The sequence below is a fragment of the Dermacentor andersoni genome, chromosome 11 (assembly GCF_023375885.2).
Source record: "Dermacentor andersoni chromosome 11, qqDerAnde1_hic_scaffold, whole genome shotgun sequence".
Classification (NCBI taxonomy): domain Eukaryota; kingdom Metazoa; phylum Arthropoda; class Arachnida; order Ixodida; family Ixodidae; genus Dermacentor; species Dermacentor andersoni.
The window spans coordinates 10,765,570-10,788,957 of NC_092824.1; the positions used below are offsets into that span (position 1 = coordinate 10,765,570).

Sequence of the window (23,388 nt, forward strand, 5' to 3'; positions counted from 1 at the left end):
GCATGCTTTTTGATACAAGAAAAACGGATTGATACTCAAAGACAAAAATGTGCGCTTTTTAAGCATGTGTGCAAAACATACCGTGTCAATTAAAGTGCTAGAGAACCAGAGAAGCAAATCAGACTTTCCCGTGATCATACTTCAGCAAGGTCATTGTTCACAAGCATGGCTTGGTAGGCTAGTTGGTAAAGCACGTTAAAGGGTTAACAGCGCATATAGACAGGGACACAGAGTGAGGAACAACAGGACAAATCGCTGATGAATCAGCGCTGTGTTCTGTTGTTCAACTCTTCGGTTAGACTTTCAAAAAATAACTACGTTATCCTCGCGCCAGAGTAATCGACGAGACGACATCAAAACTTAAACTTGATGCCCTACTTTGCACGCATTATTATGACTAAATTCAGGTTTTTTCCCTACTTCAATGGAAGAATGGAATTCTTCATACGAATCTATAGGGCATGCACATGCCGAAGTTTGGTATCCGCCATCCAAGATGTATGTTCTTAGCACATTATCTTTATCGCTGTATGGTATATTGCTCTGGATATTTCTCTCTGTTAACCCACTCCTGCTATAGCGCTTATTGCGCTGCAGTATCTATACATAAAAATGAAATAAATAAGTAACAGCACGCATGATGATGTAGCATGCTTGGTTTATGCGTTCCCGAACAAAGATTTAAAGCCCAGGAACCACCGCTAAGTCGCAGCTTCTGATGCTCGCGCAGTCCACAGCCAGCCACTCGACAAGTGTGATTCACACTGTACGATATGCTATTATTACTAACCAAAACTGATTCATTCGCAAGCGAAAATTGCATCCAACAAATAAGGCAGTCGCGCAATGTATCTGAAGAAAACCGTTTGGAAGCTTTCAAAGCAAGCCACAGAACATATTCTATAGCAGCAATGCCCACGCTGTTACCATCGTCGGGCACGTTTATTCACTATTCCTTGCTGATAAACAACAGCTCAGAACTACAGGGAGAATGCTGTAATATGGGCACATTAAAGAAAATAATTTTGATTACACAATGAATCTGCGACGCTCATTGAAAGCTTAAACTTGCGCACGTGTATCCCACCGGGTACTCCGTTCGCCTCAACGCCAGCAAAAACTCTGATCGTGCCGACAGAAATCACTTGAGTTTGTCTCAACGAGCAGTCAAGTTCGCCTAAGCCTGCATGGCGGTGTAAGCAGATAGCTCAAAAATGGCGCCAGTACCTAAAAAAATTGCGGCACCCATGAAAAAAAATTGTCTGTACTCTTGATTGTAGCGGTGAATGTCTTCAGAAGAGCATCGTGTGAAGTGAGACACATACGGCGCTGAGATGATGCTTGTCAGCGGCACGTACCTTGAGCACATAATACATCTGCAGGAGGCGGCACACCCCAACCACCGTGGGCGGCATCACGGGCACCACCAGGCTGTTGGAGCTGTCGAACTTGTGGCGCGTGTGTGGCTGGATCTGGTCGCCGCGGTACTCGAGCACTGTGTGCGTCGCCTCCTTGTTCACGCCCAACACGCCACGGTCGATGAAGAACTCGACATGCTGTGCCGGCAATCAAACAGCATCAGTCGCAAGGGCCATTACTAGCTACATGTAAAGTAACACCAACAGCACGGAAAAAAACTGGCTCTTTCAACTTCAAGCAAAATCAGGCACAAATCACCTTGACTCACCTCGGTTTTAAAGACAATTAGATGCGCCGTGATTCTATATTCCTCAAGCTCACCATACTTACCCATTTAACCAGTTGTGGACGTGACTGCGTACGACGCGCGCAACAGTTTCAACATCATTATCATCAGCTGCAGCAGAACCAACTGATTTACGTTCACTGCAGGACAACCGCTTTTCCAAGCAAGTTCCAATTATCCATTTCTTACATGAGTCCTGAAAGACGGGCGAGTTCGTGTGGATTCATTAATATCTATAAAGCAAAAGAAATAACGGACAAGAACGAAGGGGACACATAGCGCTCTGTGTGTTCACTTCGTTTTTGTCTCTTGCCTTTCCTTGGCGCTGTAGTTAATGTGCCCCTGTTTTGCTACAACTGAAGCCATCATTATTCTTATGCCTGCAAATTTCCTTCTTTCTTCACACCAGCTAGTTCTAGCACCACCTAGCTATGTAGTATACAATACCCTTACTCCAGAGGAACATAAACCAGTAACAGCCTTGACCTCCTTTGTGCTAATGGGCAAAATTTGAAACTTCAGAAAAGAAGAATCAAGCTTACATCAACGCCCTAACATGGTTGCGTAGGCTGCCGAGGCCGCATAATTGCTCTTCATTAACTCTTTATTACAAAATATTGCACCCGCCTTCTGCTGCCCTGGTGCTTTAACTATAGTTGAGAAATTATTTTGAAGGTCTGTCGGTAGTTTTCCATGGCAACTGCTGAACGTACGGCATCATGCTATGCTGCTGACAAAGAGTTTTCGTGCGCTCGCAGGGCAGGGACCCAGCGAGCCGGCAACGGCAAGCGGAGACCCGCGCCGAGTAACGGCGACTTCGTAGATGACGTAGGTCCTCAACGGAGCGCGCGAGCGCCAAACTGCAAGCACAAATAAAGTTGGCTCCAATCCAATCCAATCGTGCGGCTCTGTGCAGAGGCCTCTCTCCCATGCAGTGCAGAGGCCTCTCTCCCATGCAGTTACGGAGCGGCGCACAACGAACATTTCATGCTGCGGACAAATTGGTTTGTAGACAATTCTTGTTCTAACTTAGACAGTGCACTTATGGACAAACTGACCAACACAAAAGTACACAAAAGCGCGCAGTGCTGAAATCACAAGTACTGAATGCTTGGCGAGTTGGTATTTAATATTCACGAATAGCGCGATAAACGAGGGACGAGGAAGGAACACGACACGAGCGTGAACTAGCAACTGTAGTGCTTGGTCAAAAATACAGAAATATAACACAACACAAACACACGTAAAAGCTTAACGATTCGCGGCTAAATAAGCAATCTCTAACTTATGCAGTACCACCACCTCGCGACGCGCACGTCATCAGACTTTTGAATAAGGAAAGTTTCCGAAATTTCCCGCGCAGTCTTACTCGGTGCCTCGACAGCACCTCAGTATCAGATAGCAGCGGCTCGCATTCGCATTCTTTGCAATGTAGGCATAAATTAGACGGCGCTGCCCCTTCTCTGCGGTTCATTAAGCGGTTATTCAAACACCGTCTGCTTTGGGCGATGTGCCACCAGGACAAGGGAATGTGGTACGATACACCCTTACCCCATGTATACAACCAACCTGTCACGGTACTAACTTTACATTTAGCAAATAAGTTCTGCGAAATACCGTCAAGTGGAGGACATATCATCAAAGGGAAGAAGCACGACATTTGTGCGCGTTCTTGCGCGCCGCTTTGAAGCTTTTCCCTATACTGCGGCGCAGAAATGGCCCAATTTATTGCCGAAAATACGACGTCTGCGCCAAATCACATTCTTACCTTCTTCATGCGGCGAGATAAAGTGAGCAGGTACGGAATACGAACGACTGGCTTTTCTTTATGGTCAGCCTTCTTGTCATCCCACGCTTTCACTTTTAACTTCCTCAGTATTCGTGAACTCAGTGAAGCCAATTTACTCCGGATAGTTAAGCTGCTGAAATATGTTAAGCTGTTTCGGAAAGGTTTCAGTAATTCAGTGCGGGCACGAATTGCATTTGAACGACAAACAAATGGGCAATACTGATTTGACTACCTCAGAGTGACCAGAGCGGCAAGCTGGAATTGGTTTCACACACCTCGGTGCCTGCAACCGACAAGTATGATTACAGCCTATCCCGATATTTGCAACCCAAACTGGATGCCCTGTCTTTTAGGTACTTCAAACGTTAAGTACGAACCAGAATCCTTTTCTTTAAATAGAATAACCACACTCACTCTATGGTAGCGACGAATCGATTCGCCTCACCAAAAACAAGATAATCGGACAACACAGCGCGTCCTTTTCAACACCACACCTTCAATGTGCACGATCGATCCTACGCAGCTATATTTCACTAAGCACTGACTCAACGTTGGAACCAATACAAATTCTAAGATGTTTCCGTATAACCGTCATCTTTGCATGCGACCAGAGGCGCACAACAGCTTCAGAAAGGCCCCCATGAAAACGCCACACTTGTTTGGCAAAAGCCATTCATCGTAATTTTGTATACAGACTAATCTCAACAGAGTCTTATGTTCCAATTAGTAAAATAAGTCTTCAACGTCTATGATTAGCCTCCATCCGTATATGGCCCCTATCGACAGGAACTGGATAACCGACCAACGTTCTTCGTACGGAAGGAATCCTCTATGCATAGTGGCGATGTGTTTTTGTAAATACAGGTTTGAGACATATAATCTAGAGCCCAAAAACACATCGGTCGATAGCGCACAGGACATAACGCTAGCGTTCTGTCCTGTGTGCTTAAGCCCTGCGCGCTAGCGTCCTATGTCGACAGAACGCCAACGTTCTGTCTTGTGCGCTCTCGTTCGATGTCTTTACGCGCTAGTTAATGATATCGCAAGTCTGCAGTAAGCACCAACTAGCGCAATTGTTTTGTCTAGTTCTCGCAAATACTTTCTTACGGCACTGCAACTGACAGCTTCAGTTCCACACTGCTCGTGCTTGTCAGCTTTAGTGCTCGTCCGTATGCCCACAATTACGATGTCTTATAGTATTTGAGGCCATGTTATATGCCATGGAGTAAGGAAAGCGTAGGAGAGACTCCGGCCTCCTTGGATGTGTTGGAGTGAGTCCCATGTTATTTATCGCAAAGAAGCACTGGAACTGGTGTTCCAAACGTTCCCATTGCCACAGCAACCGCGCTGGTAAATCTGCCGCTGCTGCTCTCGGCCAGATAAAACAGAGACAAGATTTTTCCGCCAGCATCTTTATCGAAGCTCATTCTGTTAGCTAGACTAGCTGGGTTTGGAGTGCGCGGAGTAAGCTTGACAGTTCTGTTTGCTTGTGCGTGTCAGCCAGCAACACAGGCACTAACGTAATCACGGCGTGGGTATTTGCCTTTTTCAACGTGCCACAGAAAAACACAGGGACGCGTCTGTTACACGAAAACTGTTCCAGAAATCTTGTAGGTTTTGTTCTGACCCGCGTTAATAGCGGACACTTCCGATGGCTCGCATCTTTGCACAGTTCGCGCCGTCTGCTCCGGCGATTTGATTGGAGGGGCAAAACACCAACATGGCTGCGATTCCAGCTTTCAAAAAGTGACGTCAGGGCCTCTCCAATTTTCTTTCTTTCTTCCATGCTATACGCGGAAGAAATCTGCACGTAAAAAACGCCGTAGTTTCGTCGGTTCATGCATGCGGCACTGTCCACTGTGAGGGCTGGAACAGTAACGGAACAGAATTAATTTTTTTTTTTTCATAACGCTTGGATTCGTATCCTCTGCTTCATTACTTGTTTTTCGTCAAATACATCCCGCTACACAGACGCAAGGGGTTCATGGTGTCTCGAATGAAAGTCGCCTGGACGCCGCCCATACCAATGATGCGAATGGCGCGCTGGAGAACGCTGCAAGCGAGGCCCGGAGTGAGGGCACTGACAACGCACCTCATTTCTTGCAATAAAGTTTTTGCAAGTTTTGCAATTTTCCATTGTTATCACTGTGCTTGCCATCTTTGCCATGTTTTTGCCATGTATTGTATGAACTGCTTATCTAACACTTCGGTGAAAACTTTGTTTTTACTTCTTCTCAGTCATTAAATTACATGTGTATGCCTTTGGTTTTTGAAAGCTTTTAAATTATTTGTATTTTGTATGTATAATCGAGTACGTGTTATTTGCCTCTGTATTTACGTTTGCCCCTCACCTCTGCAATGTACAACTGTACTTTGAGGGTGTAATAAATAATATCAATAAATGGTAATAAAGAAAACTGTTTTCTCTCTTACATTTAACCAACACGGAAAGCTTCGAAGCAGCCTGCCGGGTGTCTTGCGTGCCTGCCTCAAACTTCTAGAGAGGCCTTTCTTGTATAAGGACTATGGGTGATGCGGACGATTGAAATGTGGGTCTGCTAGCGTTATAACTATTTCACGAGCGGTTAAAGGTAAGAATCAATCCAGGCAACGTATTAAAACGATACGATGCGATTTGACATTCCGTGAAGCTGTTGACGGAATTTGACTGTCAGGCTATACAGGTAACACTGCCGCAGTTTCTTGTCCTTTTTGCATTCCGCGCTGTGTCTCGCGAATAAACTGTAGGAAGAACATGTCCCGTGGAGTGCTTACACTGACGGCAGCACCAATCTACAGCAGCATACCATGCTCTCCTATATAAGGGTTTGTTTACTCAGCACTTTCCGACACCTAAATACCAACTGCAACGAAATTTCACATTGGCTATATTCCCTATAAATGATTAGCATGTACTATCAATGTAATCTTAGTTAAACTGCAGGGCTGGTAATTAGAGAGTTTTAGGGTGTCCACCATTCGGGTAAACGCAAGCGAACTGCGCACTTTACCAGGCGGATGAGCGGGGGCCCAAAGGTGAACGGGTGGCGCGGTGCAGCCACCTGGTGGCGCACAGCTCAGCCAGACAAACGAAGAATATTGCAGTGACGAAGTGTATTCTGCTTCTCTGCCGCTGCTACCTTGTCGGCAGCAGCATAATCGTGTTGCCGCCGAAAATATCCACTAGCAGCAAAGTAAAACACGATTGCCTACTGCAACATTACCTGTGTCTGGTTAAGCACTGTGCCACCAGGTGGCTGCACCGTGCAGGCAGTTCCCGTTTGCACATCCGCTCATCCGGCAAAACGCGCAGTCCACTTGCCTTTCCAGAATACTGGACACGCGAAAACTCTGTTGTATAATTTTGGTATTACCAACTTTTACATAGCGCCTAAGCAGACGATGCGTGCACGTGGCAGTGAGCGATGCGGTAATGGCGAAAGTCCCAGAACCGTACACGACTGCTGACCTCTGCGGTGCGCCTAGGCGCCCAAGCGCGTCCCTTGCTCAACATTGGCAAGTTGATGGGCGCCTCTCTCAGCGTGCTTTCTCCTTGCGCAGTGATTTGAGCTGTTGCAGGAATGCCGACGCGTTGCGTAGCCGTTGGGGGCACGAACACGTACTCGAACATGAGCGATGACTGTGGAGTACACAACGATACATAAAAGAAGGACGAACACATGGTGCCTGTCCCAGCTTTCAAGACGCAACAGTGAACCGCGCCGCAGCACGAAAGTGCGACGCAGATCAGCCAACGCTCACAAAGCATGTAAACTGCTCTTCTCGAAGCTGCCGAAGCTACGTTTCGCGAGCACAGTGCAAGATGTGCTTGCCAAACGCTTTCTCCGGATGAATACAAGTATTGTAGGCCACGATGGCGCACAGATGATTATACGCTGTAAATGGTTCAAAGGATAACAGTAAGATTCCTCTATAACACCTATTACAATATTGATTCGCATTCATCACTGATGACTAGTAAAAACATCCCACTTTTGGAAAAGCACAGAGCTATCGCCTGGCTGAAGTTTCTTTTCTTGCTCCCAACTCGGCAGTTTACTATCGATGCCGGTAAATACCGTTCTCGCACTTTTGCCCGACAGGCCAGGCAGATGTTTTAGGAAGAGTTGCATCTAAGAAAGAACAAACACAGGGAAAAAAACGACGTAGACGAAAAGAGCGCATTTCGCAAGTCCAACTAGCCCCGCAAAAAGTTCTTAACTATGAGACCAGACATAGTCATAATCACGACCTCGCATACATCGCACGAACTAACCTTCTCAAACACTCGTTTTTGCCGCGAACAATTACCAATCGGAGCGCACTCGCTTGAAATGTTTTTTTTTCAGCAGGTGGCCTTCGTTACTTTAAAAGAGATGTATCATTTCGTTTAAACTTCGTTTTTGATAAGGCCATACTCTTGTCTACGTCGTGAGAAGTGATGAACTAACTTGTGCTTGCTTTTTTTTTTTTTGCACGCATTCAAGTGATTCTACAAATTTGTGCAATTATGTTGCGATATGCTGTTGTGTGTTGCGATAGCAATTATGTGGACTCTCCAGGCACATTTTCTGCCGTCGGCGCCGCCGTGAGGTTCAGTGTAAAGTCCGCAGGCGATAAAATCATCGCCGCGCGCCGTATTCTGTATGTGCGAATAAAAGTGTGCGAGGGTGAGCCAGCGATCACGGCTCAATATCGTGCACGCAACGGCGGAAAGCGGGGAGGAAGCACGGGCGGCTTCGGGGCCAGGGTGGGAAGGGGGGCGCGTTCTACTGCAGGCGGCCCGGGAGGGTGCGTACACCCGGCCTGGCCGCTGTATTTTGTAAGCAATCTGCGGCATCTACAGACTCCGCGCTGCGATGTGTTTCAAGCCGTAGTTCACGTTGAAGCAAGCGGCTGCACGCAGGTCAATTCGCTCGCTGCCGCTGCCGCGTTTCCTCACTGCAGCATTTGGATAGCGAGTTTTCGCGGACATCAAGTGAGATGTGTTCATGCAGGCTTGTGCGCGCGTGACACCATGCATGTTAATTTAGCTGCAATCGCGGAAATTCCGTGACAATGAACGACAAGCTACTCAGGCAAAGCGCGCCCAAATGAGAGCACTTCTGAAAAGAGCCCCGCGTCTTAATCCACATTAGTGTAGGCAGGGGAAGAGAAAACAGAAACGGCTTATTAGCAACAGTTAAATTAGAACACACCACTGAGTGTAAAAGTTCTCTTATTTTGCGGCTTTTCCTTTCCGCGTCTGGGGAAACGCTAAACCGTCGCACGTGGAAGATGCATCAATTCAGCGTCTGTTGCGAGCAACCAAAAGCACTGTCAACGCTGCCGGACTACTTAGCGCAGTAATACGTGTGCGGCAGCCACGCGCATGTACCTTTTCATTCATTACCACAGAAAGTTGTCCGAGAGTATGGTATGCCTATTCTTACAAGGTTATACGGCCGATGAAACTACTACCTTTATTCGTACAGCAGTCAACTAATTTCCTTTCACTATCGATACTTTGACAATCCAACGAAACTTAACTTTTTGTTCTCGCCAACGTAGTTCTAATCATGTTTGTTTATCTCTACTTGTCTGAGTGGCAAAGCTTACTATATTCTTTTGTATAGATATTAAATTCTGTTCACTATGTATATATTTTAGCTCCTGCTTGGTCTTCGGACTGCAGTATGTACTAAATAAAATATAAATGAACTCAGTCACCTTCAACACTGAGCAAGGATGACCAGCGCAGCTGTGTATGTGGGCCCCTTAATAGCGAACTGCACCTCCACCGCGTGTCGGCCCTATATTGCACTATCTTCGGCATCGACCCACGTATGGGGAGTGCTTAACGCCTGCTTCACCTCCGCCACGGGTCGGCCCGGTATTGCACTCTCATGGGGATCGGCCCAGGAATTGGGAGTGCTTAACGGCTGCTTCACCACCGCCGCGGGTCGGTGTGGCATTGCACTATCCTTGGGATTGGCCCACGTTTGGGGGAGTGCTTAGCGCTTGCTTCACCTCCGCTGCAGGTCGGCCCGGTATTGTGCTATGTTCTGGATCGGCCCACGTATGGGGAGTGCTTAACGCCTGCTTCACGTCCGCCGCGAGTCGGTCCGGCATTACACTATTCTTGGGGTCGGCCCACGTATGGGGTAGAGTTACTGTATATGCTACCAAAGGTAGCTTTGGTAGCATAACAGTAACTCTAGTATGGGGAGTGCTTAACGCCTGCTTCACCTGAGCCGCGAGTCGCTGCGGCATTGCACTATTCATGGGATCGGCCCACGTATGAAGAGTTATTAATGCCTGCTTCACCTTCACCGCGGGTCGGCGTTGTATGCACTATTCTTGGGATCGACCCAAGTATGGGGAGTGCTTAACGCCTGATTAACCTCCGCCGCGCATCAGTCCGGCATTGCACTATTCTTGGGATCGGTCACAGGTATGGGGAGTGGCTAACGCCGCGAGTAGGTCTGCTATTGCACTATTCTTGGGAGCGCCCCACGTATGAGGAGTTCTTAACGCATGCTTCACCTTCGCCGCGGGTGGGTGCGGCATTGCACTATTCTTGGGATCGGTCACAGGTATGGGGAGTGGTTAACGCCGCAAGTAGGCCTGGTATTGCACTATTCTTGGGATCGCCCCACGTATGAGGAGTTCTTAGCGCATGCTTCACCTTCGCCGCGGGTCGGTGCGGAATTGCACTATTCTTGAGATCGGCCCACGTATGAGGTGTTCTTAACGCCTGCTTCACCTTCACCGCGGGTCGGCATGGTATTGCACTATTCTAGGGATCTGCCCCACGTATGAGGAGTTCTTAACGCCTGCTTCACCTGCGCCGCGGGTCGGCGCGGAATTGCACTATTCTTGGCATTCGCCCACGTATAAGGAGTTCTTAACGCCTGCTTCACCTTCACCGCGGGTCGGCCTGGTATTGCACTATTCTTGGGATCTGCCCCACGTATGAGGAGTTCTTAACGCCTGCTTCACCTGCGCCGCGGGTCGGCGCGGAATTGCACTATTCTTGGGATTCGCCCACGTATGAGGAGTTCTTAACGCCTGCTTCACCTTCACCGCGGGTCGGCCTGGTATTGCACTATTCTTGGGATCTGCCCCACGTATGAGGAGTTTTTAACGCCTGCTTCACCTGCGCCGCGGGTCGGCGCGGAATTGCACTATTCTTGGGATTCGCCCACGTATGAGGAGTTCTTAACGCCTGCTTCACCTTCACCGCGGGTCGGCCTGGTATTGCACTATTCTTGGGATCTGCCCCACGTATGAGGAGTTCTTAACGCCTGCTTCACCTGCGCCGCGGGTCGGCGCGGAATTGCACTATTCTTGGGATTCGCCCACGTATGAGGAGTTCTTAACGCCTGCTTCACCTTCACCGCGGGTCGGCCTGGTATTGCACTATTCTTGGGATCTGCCCCACGTATGAGGAGTTCTTAACGCCTGCTTCACCTGCGCCGCGGGTCGGCGCGGAATTGCACTATTCTTGGGATTCGCCCACGTATGAGGTGTTCTTAACGCCTGCTTCACCTTCACCGCGGGTCGGCCTGGTATTGCACTATTCTTGGGATCTGCCCCACGTATGAGGAGTTCTTAACGCCTGCTTCACCTGCGCCGCGGGTCGGCGCGGAATTGCACTATTCTTGGGATTCGCCCACGTATGAGGAGTTCTTAACGCCTGCTTCACCTTCACCGCGGGTCGGCCTGGTATTGCACTATTCTTGGGATCTGCCCACGTATGAGGAGTTCTTAACGCCTGCTTCACCTTCACCGCGGGTCGGCGCGGAATTGCACTATTCTTGGTATTCGCCCACGTATGAGGAGTTCTTAACGCCTGCTTCACCTTCACCGCGGGTGGGCCTGGTATGGCACTATTCTTGGGATCTGCCCCACGTATGAGGAGTTCTTAACGCCTGCTTCACCTGCGCCGCGGGTCAGCGCGGAATTGCACTATTCTTGGGATTCGCCCACGTATGAGGAGTTCTTAACGCCTGCTTCACCTTCACCGCGGGTCGGCCTGGTATTGCACTATTCTTGGGATCGCCCCACGTCTGAGGAGTTCTTAACGCCTGCTTCACTTGCGCCGCGGGTCGGCGCGGAATCGCACTATTCTTGGGATTCGCCCACGTATGAGGAGTTCTTAACGCCTGCTTCACCTTCACCGCGGGTCGGCCTGGTATTGCACTATTCTTGGGATCTGCCCCACGTATGAGGAGTTCTTAACGCCTGCTTCACCTGCGCCGCGGGTCGGCGCGGAATTGCACTATTCTTGGGATTCGCCCACGTATGAGGAGTTCTTAACGCCTGCTTCACCTTCACCGCGGGTCGGCCTGGTATTGCACTATTCTTGGGATCTGCCCCACGTATGAGGAGTTCTTAACGCCTGCTTCACCTGCGCCGCGGGTCGGCGCGGAATTGCACTATTCTTGGGATTCGCCCACGTATGAGGAGTTCTTAACGCCTGCTTCACCTTCACCGCGGGTCGGCCTGGTATTGCACTATTCTTGGGATCTGCCCACGTATGGGGTGTGCTTAACGCTTGCTTCACCTGCGTCGCGGGCCGGCCTGGATTGCACTATTCTTGGGATCGGCTCACGTATGGGGATTGCTTACCGCCTGCTTCACCTGCGCCGCGGGTTGGTGCGGCATTGCCCTATTCTTGGGATCGGCCCACGTATGTGGAGTTCTTAATGCCTGCTTCACCTTCACCGCGGGTCGGCCCGGAATTGCACTATTCTTGGGATCGACCCTCGTATGGGGTGTGCTTAACGCCTGCTTAACCTGCGCCACGAGTCGGCCAGGTATTGCACTACTATTGGCATCGGCCCACGTATGGGGAGTGCTTAACGCCTGCTTCACCTGCGCCACCGGTAGGCCTGGTATTGAACTATTTTAGGCATCGGTCCACGTATGGGGAGTTCTTAACGTATGCTTCGCCTGCGCCGCGGGTCGGTGCGGCATTGCACTATTCTTGGGATCGGCCCACGTATGAGGAGTTCTTCACGCCTGCTTCACCTTCGCCGCGGGTCGGCCTGGTATTGCACTATTCTTGGGATCGCCCCACGTCTGAGGAGTTCTTAACGCCTGCTTCACTTGCGCCGCGGGTCGGCGCGGAATCGCACTATTCTTGGGATTCGCCCACGTATGAGGAGTTCTGAACGCCTGCTTCACCTTCACCGCGGGTCGGCCTGGTATTGCACTATTCTTGGGATCTGCCCCACGTATGAGGAGTTCTTAACGCCTGCTTCACCTGCGCCGCGGGTCGGCGCGGAATTGCACTATTCTTGGGATTCGCCCACGTATGAGGAGTTCTTAACGCCTGCTTCACCTTCACCGCGGGTCGGCCTGGTATTGCACTATTCTTGGGATCTGCCCCACGTATGAGGAGTTCTTAACGCCTGCTTCACCTGCGCCGCGGGTCGGCGCGGAATTGCACTATTCTTGGGATTCGCCCACGTATGAGGAGTTCTTAACGCCTGCTTCACCTTCACCGCGGGTCGGCCTGGTATTGCACTATTCTTGGGATCTGCCCACGTATGGGGTGTGCTTAACGCTTGCTTCACCTGCGTCGCGGGCCGGCCTGGATTGCACTATTCTTTGGATCGGCTCACGTATGGGGATTGCTTACCGCCTGCTTCACCTGCGCCGCGGGTTGGTGCGGCATTGCCCTATTCTTGGGATCGCTCCACGTATGAGGAGTTCTTAATGCCTGCTTCACCTTCACCGCGGGTCGGCCCGGAATTGCACTATTCTTGGGATCGACCCTCGTATGGGGTGTGCTTAACGCCTGCTTAACCTGCGCCACGAGTCGGCCAGGTATTGCACTATTATTGGCATCGGCCCACGTATGGGGAGTGCTTAACGCCTGCTTCACCTGCGCCACGGGTAGGCCTGGTATTGAACTATTTTAGGCATCGGTCCACGTATGGGGAGTTGTTAACGTATGCTTCGCCTGCGCCGCGGGTCGGTGCGGCATTGCACTATTCTTGGGATCGGCCCACGTATGAGGAGTTCTTCACGCCTGCTTCACCTTCGCCGCGGGTCGGCCTGGTATTGCACTATTCTTGGGATCGGCCCAGGTATAGGGGGTGCTTAACGCCTGATTAACTTCCGCCGATTGCGCGCCCACGTCGGGCAAATCCAGGCCCCGAGAGCAAGAAGCGTAAGCAAAGCGTCAGCGGAGGGAAGCCACTATCGCCGAGGATCGAGAACGGGAAGCGCAGGCCAGGCGCCGGTGGAGGCAAGCCAACGCCCACTTACAAGAAAAGGCAACCCGAGCCAACGCCTGCAGAGGCAAGCTGACCCCCAACTTCGGAGTAAGAGGCCGAGCAGAGACGTCGATGCAGAGAGACTCCTCTCACGGAGGGTGCCGATGGACGGTTCAAGAAAGAATTTCTCGACCGTGAATGCGGCCACAGCTGCAAAGTTTGTGATAGACTTTGTGATAGACTGTGGTTTGATGACAACCTCACGCAACTGAAGAGCGCGCGCAATCTGGAGCCGAAGCTTGAATCGAGCAAAATGAAGAAAACGAGTTCTAAACACGAGTTCGAATATGAGAAAATCGACCAACAGCTTTGCTGTTTTGACCGCTTTCACTTCGTGCATCAGGTTTTACTTTTTTTCGCTCAATGGGCCATTTGACGTTTTCGCGCCAAAAAACTTCGAAATGTGGGCCCTTCACGAAGGTGGGGGGCGCGCAGTCCCAAACCGCTGGCTGTCACGAGGGGAAAAATCAAGAAACTAGCATGCGACGCACGTGCAAAGCATTTCAAAGAGCTACATGGCGAATAGCGAGAAAAACCGATAGTGGCCTAATAGAACATCCGGTTGCTTTGCTCGAAGCCAGAGGTCCGATCCCGCCGTCTACCACGCATTTATTTGTATTGAAGAGGTCCGAGCCGAGACAAGAACAAGAAAGGAAAGTTCAGCAATATTAAGTTCTACATTCAGCATACACAGATGCACAAAAGGATCCGCCTAGAAATTCCAAAGCGCAGCACATAGAGAAAAGCAACAAGTAGCCCTCCGCCATGTCTATATCAGAGACGTATGCATCGCTTGCGTATGTCGCAGATAAAAATTTTGCAATGTATTAATCTTTGCTACAGATCACATAAAATTACAGGCGCCTTTTCAGAAGGGCAGAGCAAGGACTGATTAAAGTACAACACGTTGTAGGGCTAGTTGGTTCATAGCTTTCAATAGGTGAAGCGCCAATAGTGACGGCACACAAGAAGGAATACAGACAGGACAAGGCGCTAACTAGCCCCACAACGTGTTTTACTGCAAGTACTGCAAACAGTTGCAAGTAGCGCCTTGTCCTGTCTGTATTTCTTCTTGTGTGCCGTCACTATTGGCGCTTCACCTATTGAAAGACTGATTAAATTTAGTTTAACCGGTTTCAAAGACAGTACTTTGGGAGAAAGTTTGGCGAAATTGCTTGTTCTTTGAACGAGCCGTCGTGGGATTCGCATAATTTTGCTCACAGCTTAGACCCTAAACGCATTTACCGCATGCTTGCCCGCCTTGCATTTCAAGCTAAAGGAAAGCTCACACCAACCATCGCTAGAAAAGCACACTTCTTTAGTTTAAGCGCTCCAAAACTCAAGTGTGTATTATACATTCGCGTTTCAGCAAAGCGATGTATTAGCTATAAAAAGGAGGCGCAAATGAGCGCATACACAGACGAAGTAGGCGAGACGTCTGTGTGCGTGCCAAGTTGCGTCCCTCTTTTCCTAACCATGTTTCACCAAGTAGCCCAACAAGAAGTACTCTTGCGTCAAGCAAACTGCTTTTATGAAGACGTGTCAACTCTCGGTGGTGCTTGAAGTATACACCCACCTGTACGAGCTTGAGCTTGAGCCGCACTTCTTCCTCGCTTTGGTTGTCGATGTCGGCCTTGAGACGCAAACTCTCGCCGCAGCAGTAGGCAGACCGTTCGAGGGCGCTACGCAAGCTGACTACGCCCCTCTGGCAGCAGAGGCAGCACACGGCGCGCTTGTCCTGGCCGACCAACGGTTTCTGCGAAACAGAGGCATATCACGAGTGCAGACACAGCCAATCAGAGAAGATGGGCGGGTGCTCACGAGATACTGCTCGTCCATGCAGTCGATGTGTGGCCCGATGATGGTGAAGTACTTCATGCCCTGCGGTGGTGACGCGTACGGGATGTCCATGGTGACCTTGACGTAATAGCGCACTGTGCAGGGCCGTGACTCGAACGAGCATGGCAGGTTGCTCTCGGGCAGCTGGAACCGGAATGCGAAAGCGTGCTGGCCCCGGGGCAGTATGGGAAGGCTGCCATCACTTTTTTCTGCATAGAGGTCACGACGACTGTTAACAAGGGCACGTTCTGAGGTCAGCTTAGCGGTGTGAGAAGGCCTCTTTCGGACATGACGTGCACGTCAATGCACGTCATTCCGGATGATGACATCAAGGTGTCTCTCAAAAACATGCGTTTTCTGCTCAGGGTCGCCTTAATAAGCAACAGGCGTATGCAGGAAGAGTAACTCACTTAGATAACGCACTCCTGCAGCTTTGTTTAAAAAAAGAGTTATAATTCTTTTTTAGACCGATATTCAAAGATAAGAAGAGAAGCATTGCCTATGTCATGTTTATCAGTAGTTGTTACAGGGTAAGTTGGTGTGAATGAATGCGCAAAAAGTACAGCGTTCTTTTTTTTCACGGCCCAATGAAATAAGAATACTATGCCCTCGTAGTACGTGTGATGACAAGCAAGTATGCAAATAGAAACATTCCAAGCCCTGTGTGCCCCGCGCCAAAAATGGGTGATTAGAAAATTCCCCTCAGAAGGAGGCCCAGTCGCAACAGAGGCTATTGTGAGCAGCATGGATCTACTAGAGCAGATGACAAATATTTGCCCCCGCGACACGACAATTATTGCGATCCACTGACTTTCCTTTTGTGCCTCCAGTCGTCTTGGTCGGATCGAGAGCTCCAAGTAAATCAGCTTCCGAAAAAACGAAGAGGCCACCACTTATCAACTCCGACCAGCCGCTCTGCAATATATTCATCGGGTGGTGCTCCTTACGCTTGCCAAACGGGGCGGCTTAGCCATGGGAACCTGTGGTCTCCTGCAAATACTAAGGCCTCTCAATGCGCACCGAATTTTGCGACAGGATGAAGACTGCACACCTCCCGCAATCAAAACAAAAACACGGCCGTTTAATTTTGTCACTCGACATGTATCAGCGCATAGCTCTGAGCAAGAAAGAGATCCGCCTAATAGGTAGCATTGGATGGCGTTGGTAGGTTGAGCAAATTGTAGCCGCGTACGTTTTGTGGCCACATTTATTTATTCGCTAGTTCACTCTAGGAAACACCAAACCATTGATAATTTAGGACTTGTGTCCTGTCTCGGTGCATACCTCAGTGTGCCTTTCTTTTCTGAAATTTTTGCAGCACAAATTTAAGTATTGCTTTAAGACGACACGACAGCGTTTTCTTCACGTGCATATATCCTGCAGCTTGCCTGCACACAGTTCACGCTAATTGCGTAGTTTCACAGTTGACTGGTCAGAAATGGCCCCGATATATTTTCTTATTGTTTTCCATCTCCACACCAGCACCTAAGAGGCTGCTTGTGGCCGCAGTTGGAAGGCTGTAGCAGGCAGAGGACCAGTGATGACGCAGAGATGCAAAAGCGGTAGCTCTCCGTGCTGCAGAATAACGCCTTTTGAAAGTCTCGTCCCAAGGAGGAATTACGCAGGCCGTATCGCCAGTGCTATCAAAGCATTGAAACTGGAGAGGCTGAAAAACTATTCTGCACTCTGTTCAAGGCAGCTAGAAAACTATGGGGCATTTCTGAACCTCTCAGCCTGTGCGCCGTGGCTCAGTTCCTAATTATGACTTGCGTAGACCTAAACGTGAGGCAGCACTCACCTTTTCCCCATATGACGGCCCGGTCGTCGATGAAGACCTGGTCGTCTTTAACCGTCCGCCGGTCGCCGCTAACCACCACCTTCCACTCGGCGTGTGCCTTGCCCCTGAGCATTACCCGGATGGCTGTGAGAAAGAGAAAGCACACTGTTAACATGCCATCCATTTGAAAATGTGCAACTCCTTCTATGCAGTGCGCTAGTATACACATAACTGGTAGAACAATTGGAACAGTTTACGTCAAACTTGCCACCAAGTCTGTACGATAACGGGGTTTTCATGACACCAAACTCATTTATATAAACAGCAAACACCACGCCCCATAGCAAACTTTGGTTAAACGCTGGAAGTTGCAACGTAGCCTCTAGAGAGAAAGAGAGAGATATATATATATACCTGTAGTTGAAATGAAATACACGCATTGGGGTACATATTCAGATGGAGGTCCTATAACACATGGCTAAACGAAGACCTCCTGTTAGGAATTCAGTGGATATAGATACAAGGAATGGCAAGAAAATAGTATTAGGTAATTCACTGTAACAATGGAAACAAGGCAAATATACTTGAGAAATATACACCATAAGAATATAAACACAGCCAATAATGTAACTAAGGAGTGTTCTGTTGCAATAATTGTTCAAATTAGTGCAAGAGTAGCAGAGATAGAAAAAAGTCGCAGTTTCGCCCGAAAGGCTAAGGATCGATTGCGAGAGCAAAATTAGCGGACAGCTGTACGAAGTAACGATAGTAGATTTATAGGCCATATAAACTTGTAAACGTGGGTATACTAAATTAACCAGTATGGTGTCACACACGCACAAGCAAACCTGAACACACCTCACGCGATGACCGCGCGAACTCGTTGTCAGAACGCCGGAGTGAGGAAGAGTGGCAGCTGCAGCGAGCGAACTCACCTTCTTGCTGCGTCTTGCATCAACGCGAAATAAGCCGTGAAAATACAGTGCGCGGCGGACTGTGCCCCCGTCGCAGATAGTTTTCAAGATACAGCGGCCTGGGCGGGCGCGCGCGGCCACCCGGAGTGGAACGCGCACCCCTTCTTTACCCTCCGCCCAGAGCCTTGTGCGCCACCGAAGACGGCGCGCTTCATACTGGCTTTCCTTCCTTTAGTGCGCGAGATGGAGCCGCGATCGCCGTCTCACCCTCGTACGCTTTGACTCGCGCATACAGCATGGCGCGTGGCGAAGACTTTTCCGCCCTTGGACTTTATATGGAAACTCACCGCTATGCCGACGGCAGAAATGCGATTGGAGTATAATTAGTATTATTAGTAAGTAAACTAATTAGTGAGTATAATTGATATCGCCATACTATTTGAAGTGCAGTAAACCCATGATTTCAGAAGGCAAGCGTCATCGCCTACATCTATACTCTCTCCACTTGCTGCTGTCTAGTCTCCGCAAGCAAAATTCCTTCCCTGCGGTCTTCCATACCGGAGCCGGAGTATCGCGGGACGGATACGTCACGGGCGCCGCGTTCTCTTTTTGCTATCTGGCCTTTTTCCTGATTCGCGCACTTCCGATGACGGTGTCACGCGCCAGCTGTTGAGTTTCTCGCGTTTCACGCAGTGCACGATTTTGTGCGTTCTGCACGAGAACACCTGATTTGCGGTATTAGCCTGTGCAACAGTTACCAGCACTGCGGCAGCGCCAGCAGAAGAAAGAACGATCGCGCTAGTTCGGTTTTCTGAAAGTGCCACTGCACGACGTGGGAATAAGCAGACGAAACGGAAGCACGCCTCTCTTGCTACGGCACGCAGCAAAACAAAGGCACGCAGACATTCGGTTTCTGGGTTTTAGTATTTCTCCAAACTTTGATTCGGCTATTGAAGACCAGATCAAACAAATAACTGATGTTGCCTGGAATAATTCTCGAAGGCACGTGTCACTGAGTGACGTCAGAGGAACGAAAGTTACGTAGGCGCACTTGTGCGACTGACGTTGGCTCTCTGGCTGGCAGCGCGGCCCCAGCGAGGAGGGCGCACGGCGCTTGCTTTCAAATTCCACCCTTCTTTGCGACGCTTACCGTTGTAATGCTTCGCAGACGCGTATTTACAATTGCTAGTAGGTACAGCGAGGCGTGGCACTTGCGGAGGCGACGGACGTTTGACCGCATGCGCGAGTAAGAGCGGGTGCGAGAGAGAAGTGTGGGTGCTCGAGACGCAACAAAGTGCGACTCTCGAAGGCGATTACTCTTTAAATTCTGTTTTGCTACTGCACTAGTATGGCTACAAGATTGACGATGCTGACGTCGACTTCAACTTCTCCGTCAGCCTACTCGTCGAGGTAGGCCAAAACTGGCACAGAAGCTAGCGTTTGTTGTAGTTTATTGAAACTCGTCGCTTGTTCTATATATTTTCACGTCGTACTGACGGGGAATAATACAGCGACAAAACTGTGAATGACGAAACTAGCTTTTTATTTGGCGACCACCTACCTAGAAAATCAAGTTGCACTCAAAGCACAGTGATAGCGGTGAACACGGTAAGCGATTGTCGAAATCTGATCGGCCGGTCAAGCGCATCGGCTTTTATACATGAGCCATCGAAGTTTCCAGAGTAATCGCTGGTTCCCGCGTGTCATCCAGAAAGTACGACACAATTCGCGTCGCACATACAATCAGATTACACAAGGTTCAGTGGCAACAGACACCGGACAGAACCGGTTAGAACTATCGATGACATTCGAGAAATTTCCGATACATGCGGGAGCGTCCTGTGCTGAGCGATAACTAAGTTGTGAGCGGGTGAAATGGTGTCCCCGAGAAAAGGATAAAAAAGCATCGTCCCAATCCTACGATAACTAGCGCAAGAAACTAAAGCACACGCAGTGAAGAGAAACAACAAACAAACGAAGAAACAAAGTCGCCGAGTTAGCGTTGGTACAAGGGCTTAAGGAGAACAACATGGACTATTTCGGGCCGTGAGTGGCACCGCTGTGATTGCGAAATGCCGTCTGGCACGACCTCATAGTCCAGTCATAGAGAAAGGATACAACATGAGCGGACACTCCCACAGAGGCCAGTGACCGAATTGATTGCAGCGCACCAAGCGCCGACATGGATACCTGAACCAGACTTCCGGTTTCGGTTTCGGGCGCACGCGTTCTGAACGCTAGCTGGAACGCGTTACGCCGATGGCGCCGATCGCCGCGGCATTTTTTTCTCTTCTACTGCATACCCGCGCGCTGTTTTGGTGAGGAATAACTTTCTTATTAAGTAAAGATGATTACGTGGTACTTGTGATTTCGTAAAGACGCAAGATGCCTTGTGGAATGAGGAAATGTTTATATAACTCTAGATAAATTCCCGTTCCGGGCTTTTTGTGTCATCATCCAACGCTGTGGCACGAAGCAAGCAACAATAGTTCGCGTCCGAAGCTCCATCGGATTACGCCAGCTGAGAAAAATTAAATTACGAGCGTGTGTCATTTTCGCATTCACACCTTATAGGAATAATGCGTATGGAGGCGAAACGTGCGAAAGTGGTGAATGGGCGGCATTACAGAAAAGAGCAAATCACTTTTACATACATCGCGTAGAAAATGCCCGACTCAACCCAAACAATCCCGTACATATCACGAAAACATCCAATTTCCTAGCATTCCCCCATTCGCGGGCCTTATGTCCTGCACTTTAAGAGCACAGATAAACGAGAGACTCCGCGTTTCCAAAAGAACTTGGCTTCAACCGACACGATAGTACGCTACATAAAAACAAGTGTGGTCACAATGCAAACACACCATGCTGGACACTCGCAGAATTCCTTCTACTCGCACTCAAGACAAAAGGTTGGGTCCAAAGCCTGTTTTCAGTTGCTTACAAGGCAGAATTTTCAAGTTACAAGTTCCTGGTGTTTGAGCTCCTTGGCGTCATCTTTTGTGCGTTCTGCCGGCGCAAGCAACACACTCCCATTTTATCACTCTTGGCAATCACTCGCCGTGTTTTCTACAAGCGTGAGTAGCGAAAGAAGGTATATGTCGCTGCGAGGCCATGAAAAGCGTCACAAACTTGTCTCGCCAAGAATCAGTACACGCCAAACTAACTTTGTCACCACGGCCGAGCTGCTTCTCGCTGCGAAGACAGGCGCAGCGAGTGTGCCTCAAACATATCCCAAAATGTAACAAAATTAATTAAAATCATATTGCGGTCAGAGAAAGTGTCACGAACTTGTACCAGTAAGATTCAGTAAACGCGAAAAAACTGTATCACATGGCTGAGCTGCTTTTCGCTAACTGCGTCACAACACCAGGTACGGCGAGCGCGCCCAGAAACTACCGAAATTGGTTACCATTATATGGGATTCACAGAAAGCCTCGCAAACATCTCACAGTACAAGTCATTAACTCAAATTAACTGCGACAGCACCACAGATGTTTTTCGCTAACTGCATCACAAGTCTTGGTTCCGTGCCATAAGCGTCACAGACTGTCGAACAAAATTCCTCACCTTAGCGTAGTCCAATAGTGCCGTTGTGCCGTGTAGAAGTGCAGAAGGAACGCAAGAATACGCCAGGAGCCCAAAAAATCAGGCTAAATCCAGAGAGAAAAACAGGCAGACATGTCGCCGAAGAGGCCAACGCTCACATGCGCAGCCTGTCTCGCTCGTTTCGGTAGCGTGCCTGACGAATGACGCATGCATCTGGTGCGCCATTAGTTTTAAAAAATTAAATTATGGGGTTTTACGTGCCAAAACCACTTTCTGATTATGAGGCACGCCGTAGTGGAAGACTCCGGAGATCCTAAATCTAAGCACGTGCACGGGTGTTTTCGCATTTCGCCCCCATCGAAATGCGGCCGCCGTGGCCGGGATTCGATCCCGCGACCTCGTGCTCAACAGCCCAAGCCATTAGTTTTAGTTAAGGGGACGCAAAAGGCTTGCGTACGCATGACTAGGGGTAACAGTACTGGGCATGCGCAGACTGCTACGTCTACTTGCGTCATTGGATTGTTGGGGCGGCCGAAAACATCGCTGTACCCAACAGTATGGTGCCTAGAATATCGGCTAGTCTGCCGTCCGCCGACGGTAGCGAGGACTTTTCGAATGACGGTTACGGTGGCGCTACGAGCAGTCCCCATGGTGAATGTAGGTGACATGAATGCCCACATACAGGATTTAGATGGCTATACCGATTATAACGGGAAGTAATGCTAGACCTTTGTGAGCAACGTAACCTCGTTATCGTGAATACAGGGCCTAAGTGTGACGGGCAGATCACGTGAGAAGTGGGAAACCGGCAATCAACCATTGATTAGTGTCTGATGACAGAAGTAATTCATAATAAGTTGACAGAAATGGTCATTCATGAGGAAGGATATAGCGCCATAGCGAGCGACCATAAACGCATCATTTTGAAACTGGGATATGTAGTTGGGCAAGAGAGCAAGGAGTGCAAATTGGCCAGTCCAAATTTGAACGCTGAACTAATAACAAATATAGTCACTAGAGTTGAGGAAGAACTTGGCAAATCACCAAGAGTGGGAACATAGTGAGCGTCTAAGTGTAATAACGACAGAAATACGCAAATAGAAACAACATGTTCGTAGGAAAGGAAAAAAGAAGCGGAAGGGCTCGTGATACAGGGAGATACGAGAAGCCATCATCGAAAGATAGAAAGCATCCCGAGATTACAGGCAGGCAAAGAAGGCTCAGTTGCCGCAGGATGAAGTAGCCAGTCAATGGGAAATATACAGGGAGAGAAAGTCTATGGTTCAAATACTGGTGCAAACAATATTAAAAGGTAAAAGTGAACGTTGGTTTTGTCAGAAATACGTGAGAAAAAGAAGGCCGCATCTAGAATATCTTGTAAACACATAAATTTATTAGGCAGGAAGTCAACAACAATACAACAACATATCCTCGACGAACATGGAAACAAACTGAAAGGGGAAGTGGGAATAAATTACATCCGAAAAATACCAGCCGAATCTTTCCAAGGCAATCATTAGGTTCTATTTGAAGAAAAAAAGAGCATG

General features: G+C 49.2%; 1 protein-coding gene across 3 annotated transcripts in view; it reads right to left on the minus strand.

The window, feature by feature from the left end:
* Positions 1-23,388, minus strand: part of LOC126517914 (arrestin domain-containing protein 3-like) — a 276,278-nt gene that overhangs the window by 43,951 nt on the left and 208,939 nt on the right. For all 3 annotated transcript variants that reach the window (XM_050167745.3, XM_055064358.2, XM_050167744.3), the window contains exons 3-6: positions 17,400-17,522; positions 15,584-15,810; positions 15,339-15,518; positions 1,359-1,556 (exon numbers count right to left, since the gene is read on the minus strand). In XM_050167745.3, coding sequence (XP_050023702.2) covers positions 1,359-1,556; positions 15,339-15,518; positions 15,584-15,810; positions 17,400-17,522 — 728 coding nt within the window. The remainder of the gene's footprint in view (positions 1-1,358; positions 1,557-15,338; positions 15,519-15,583; positions 15,811-17,399; positions 17,523-23,388) is intronic.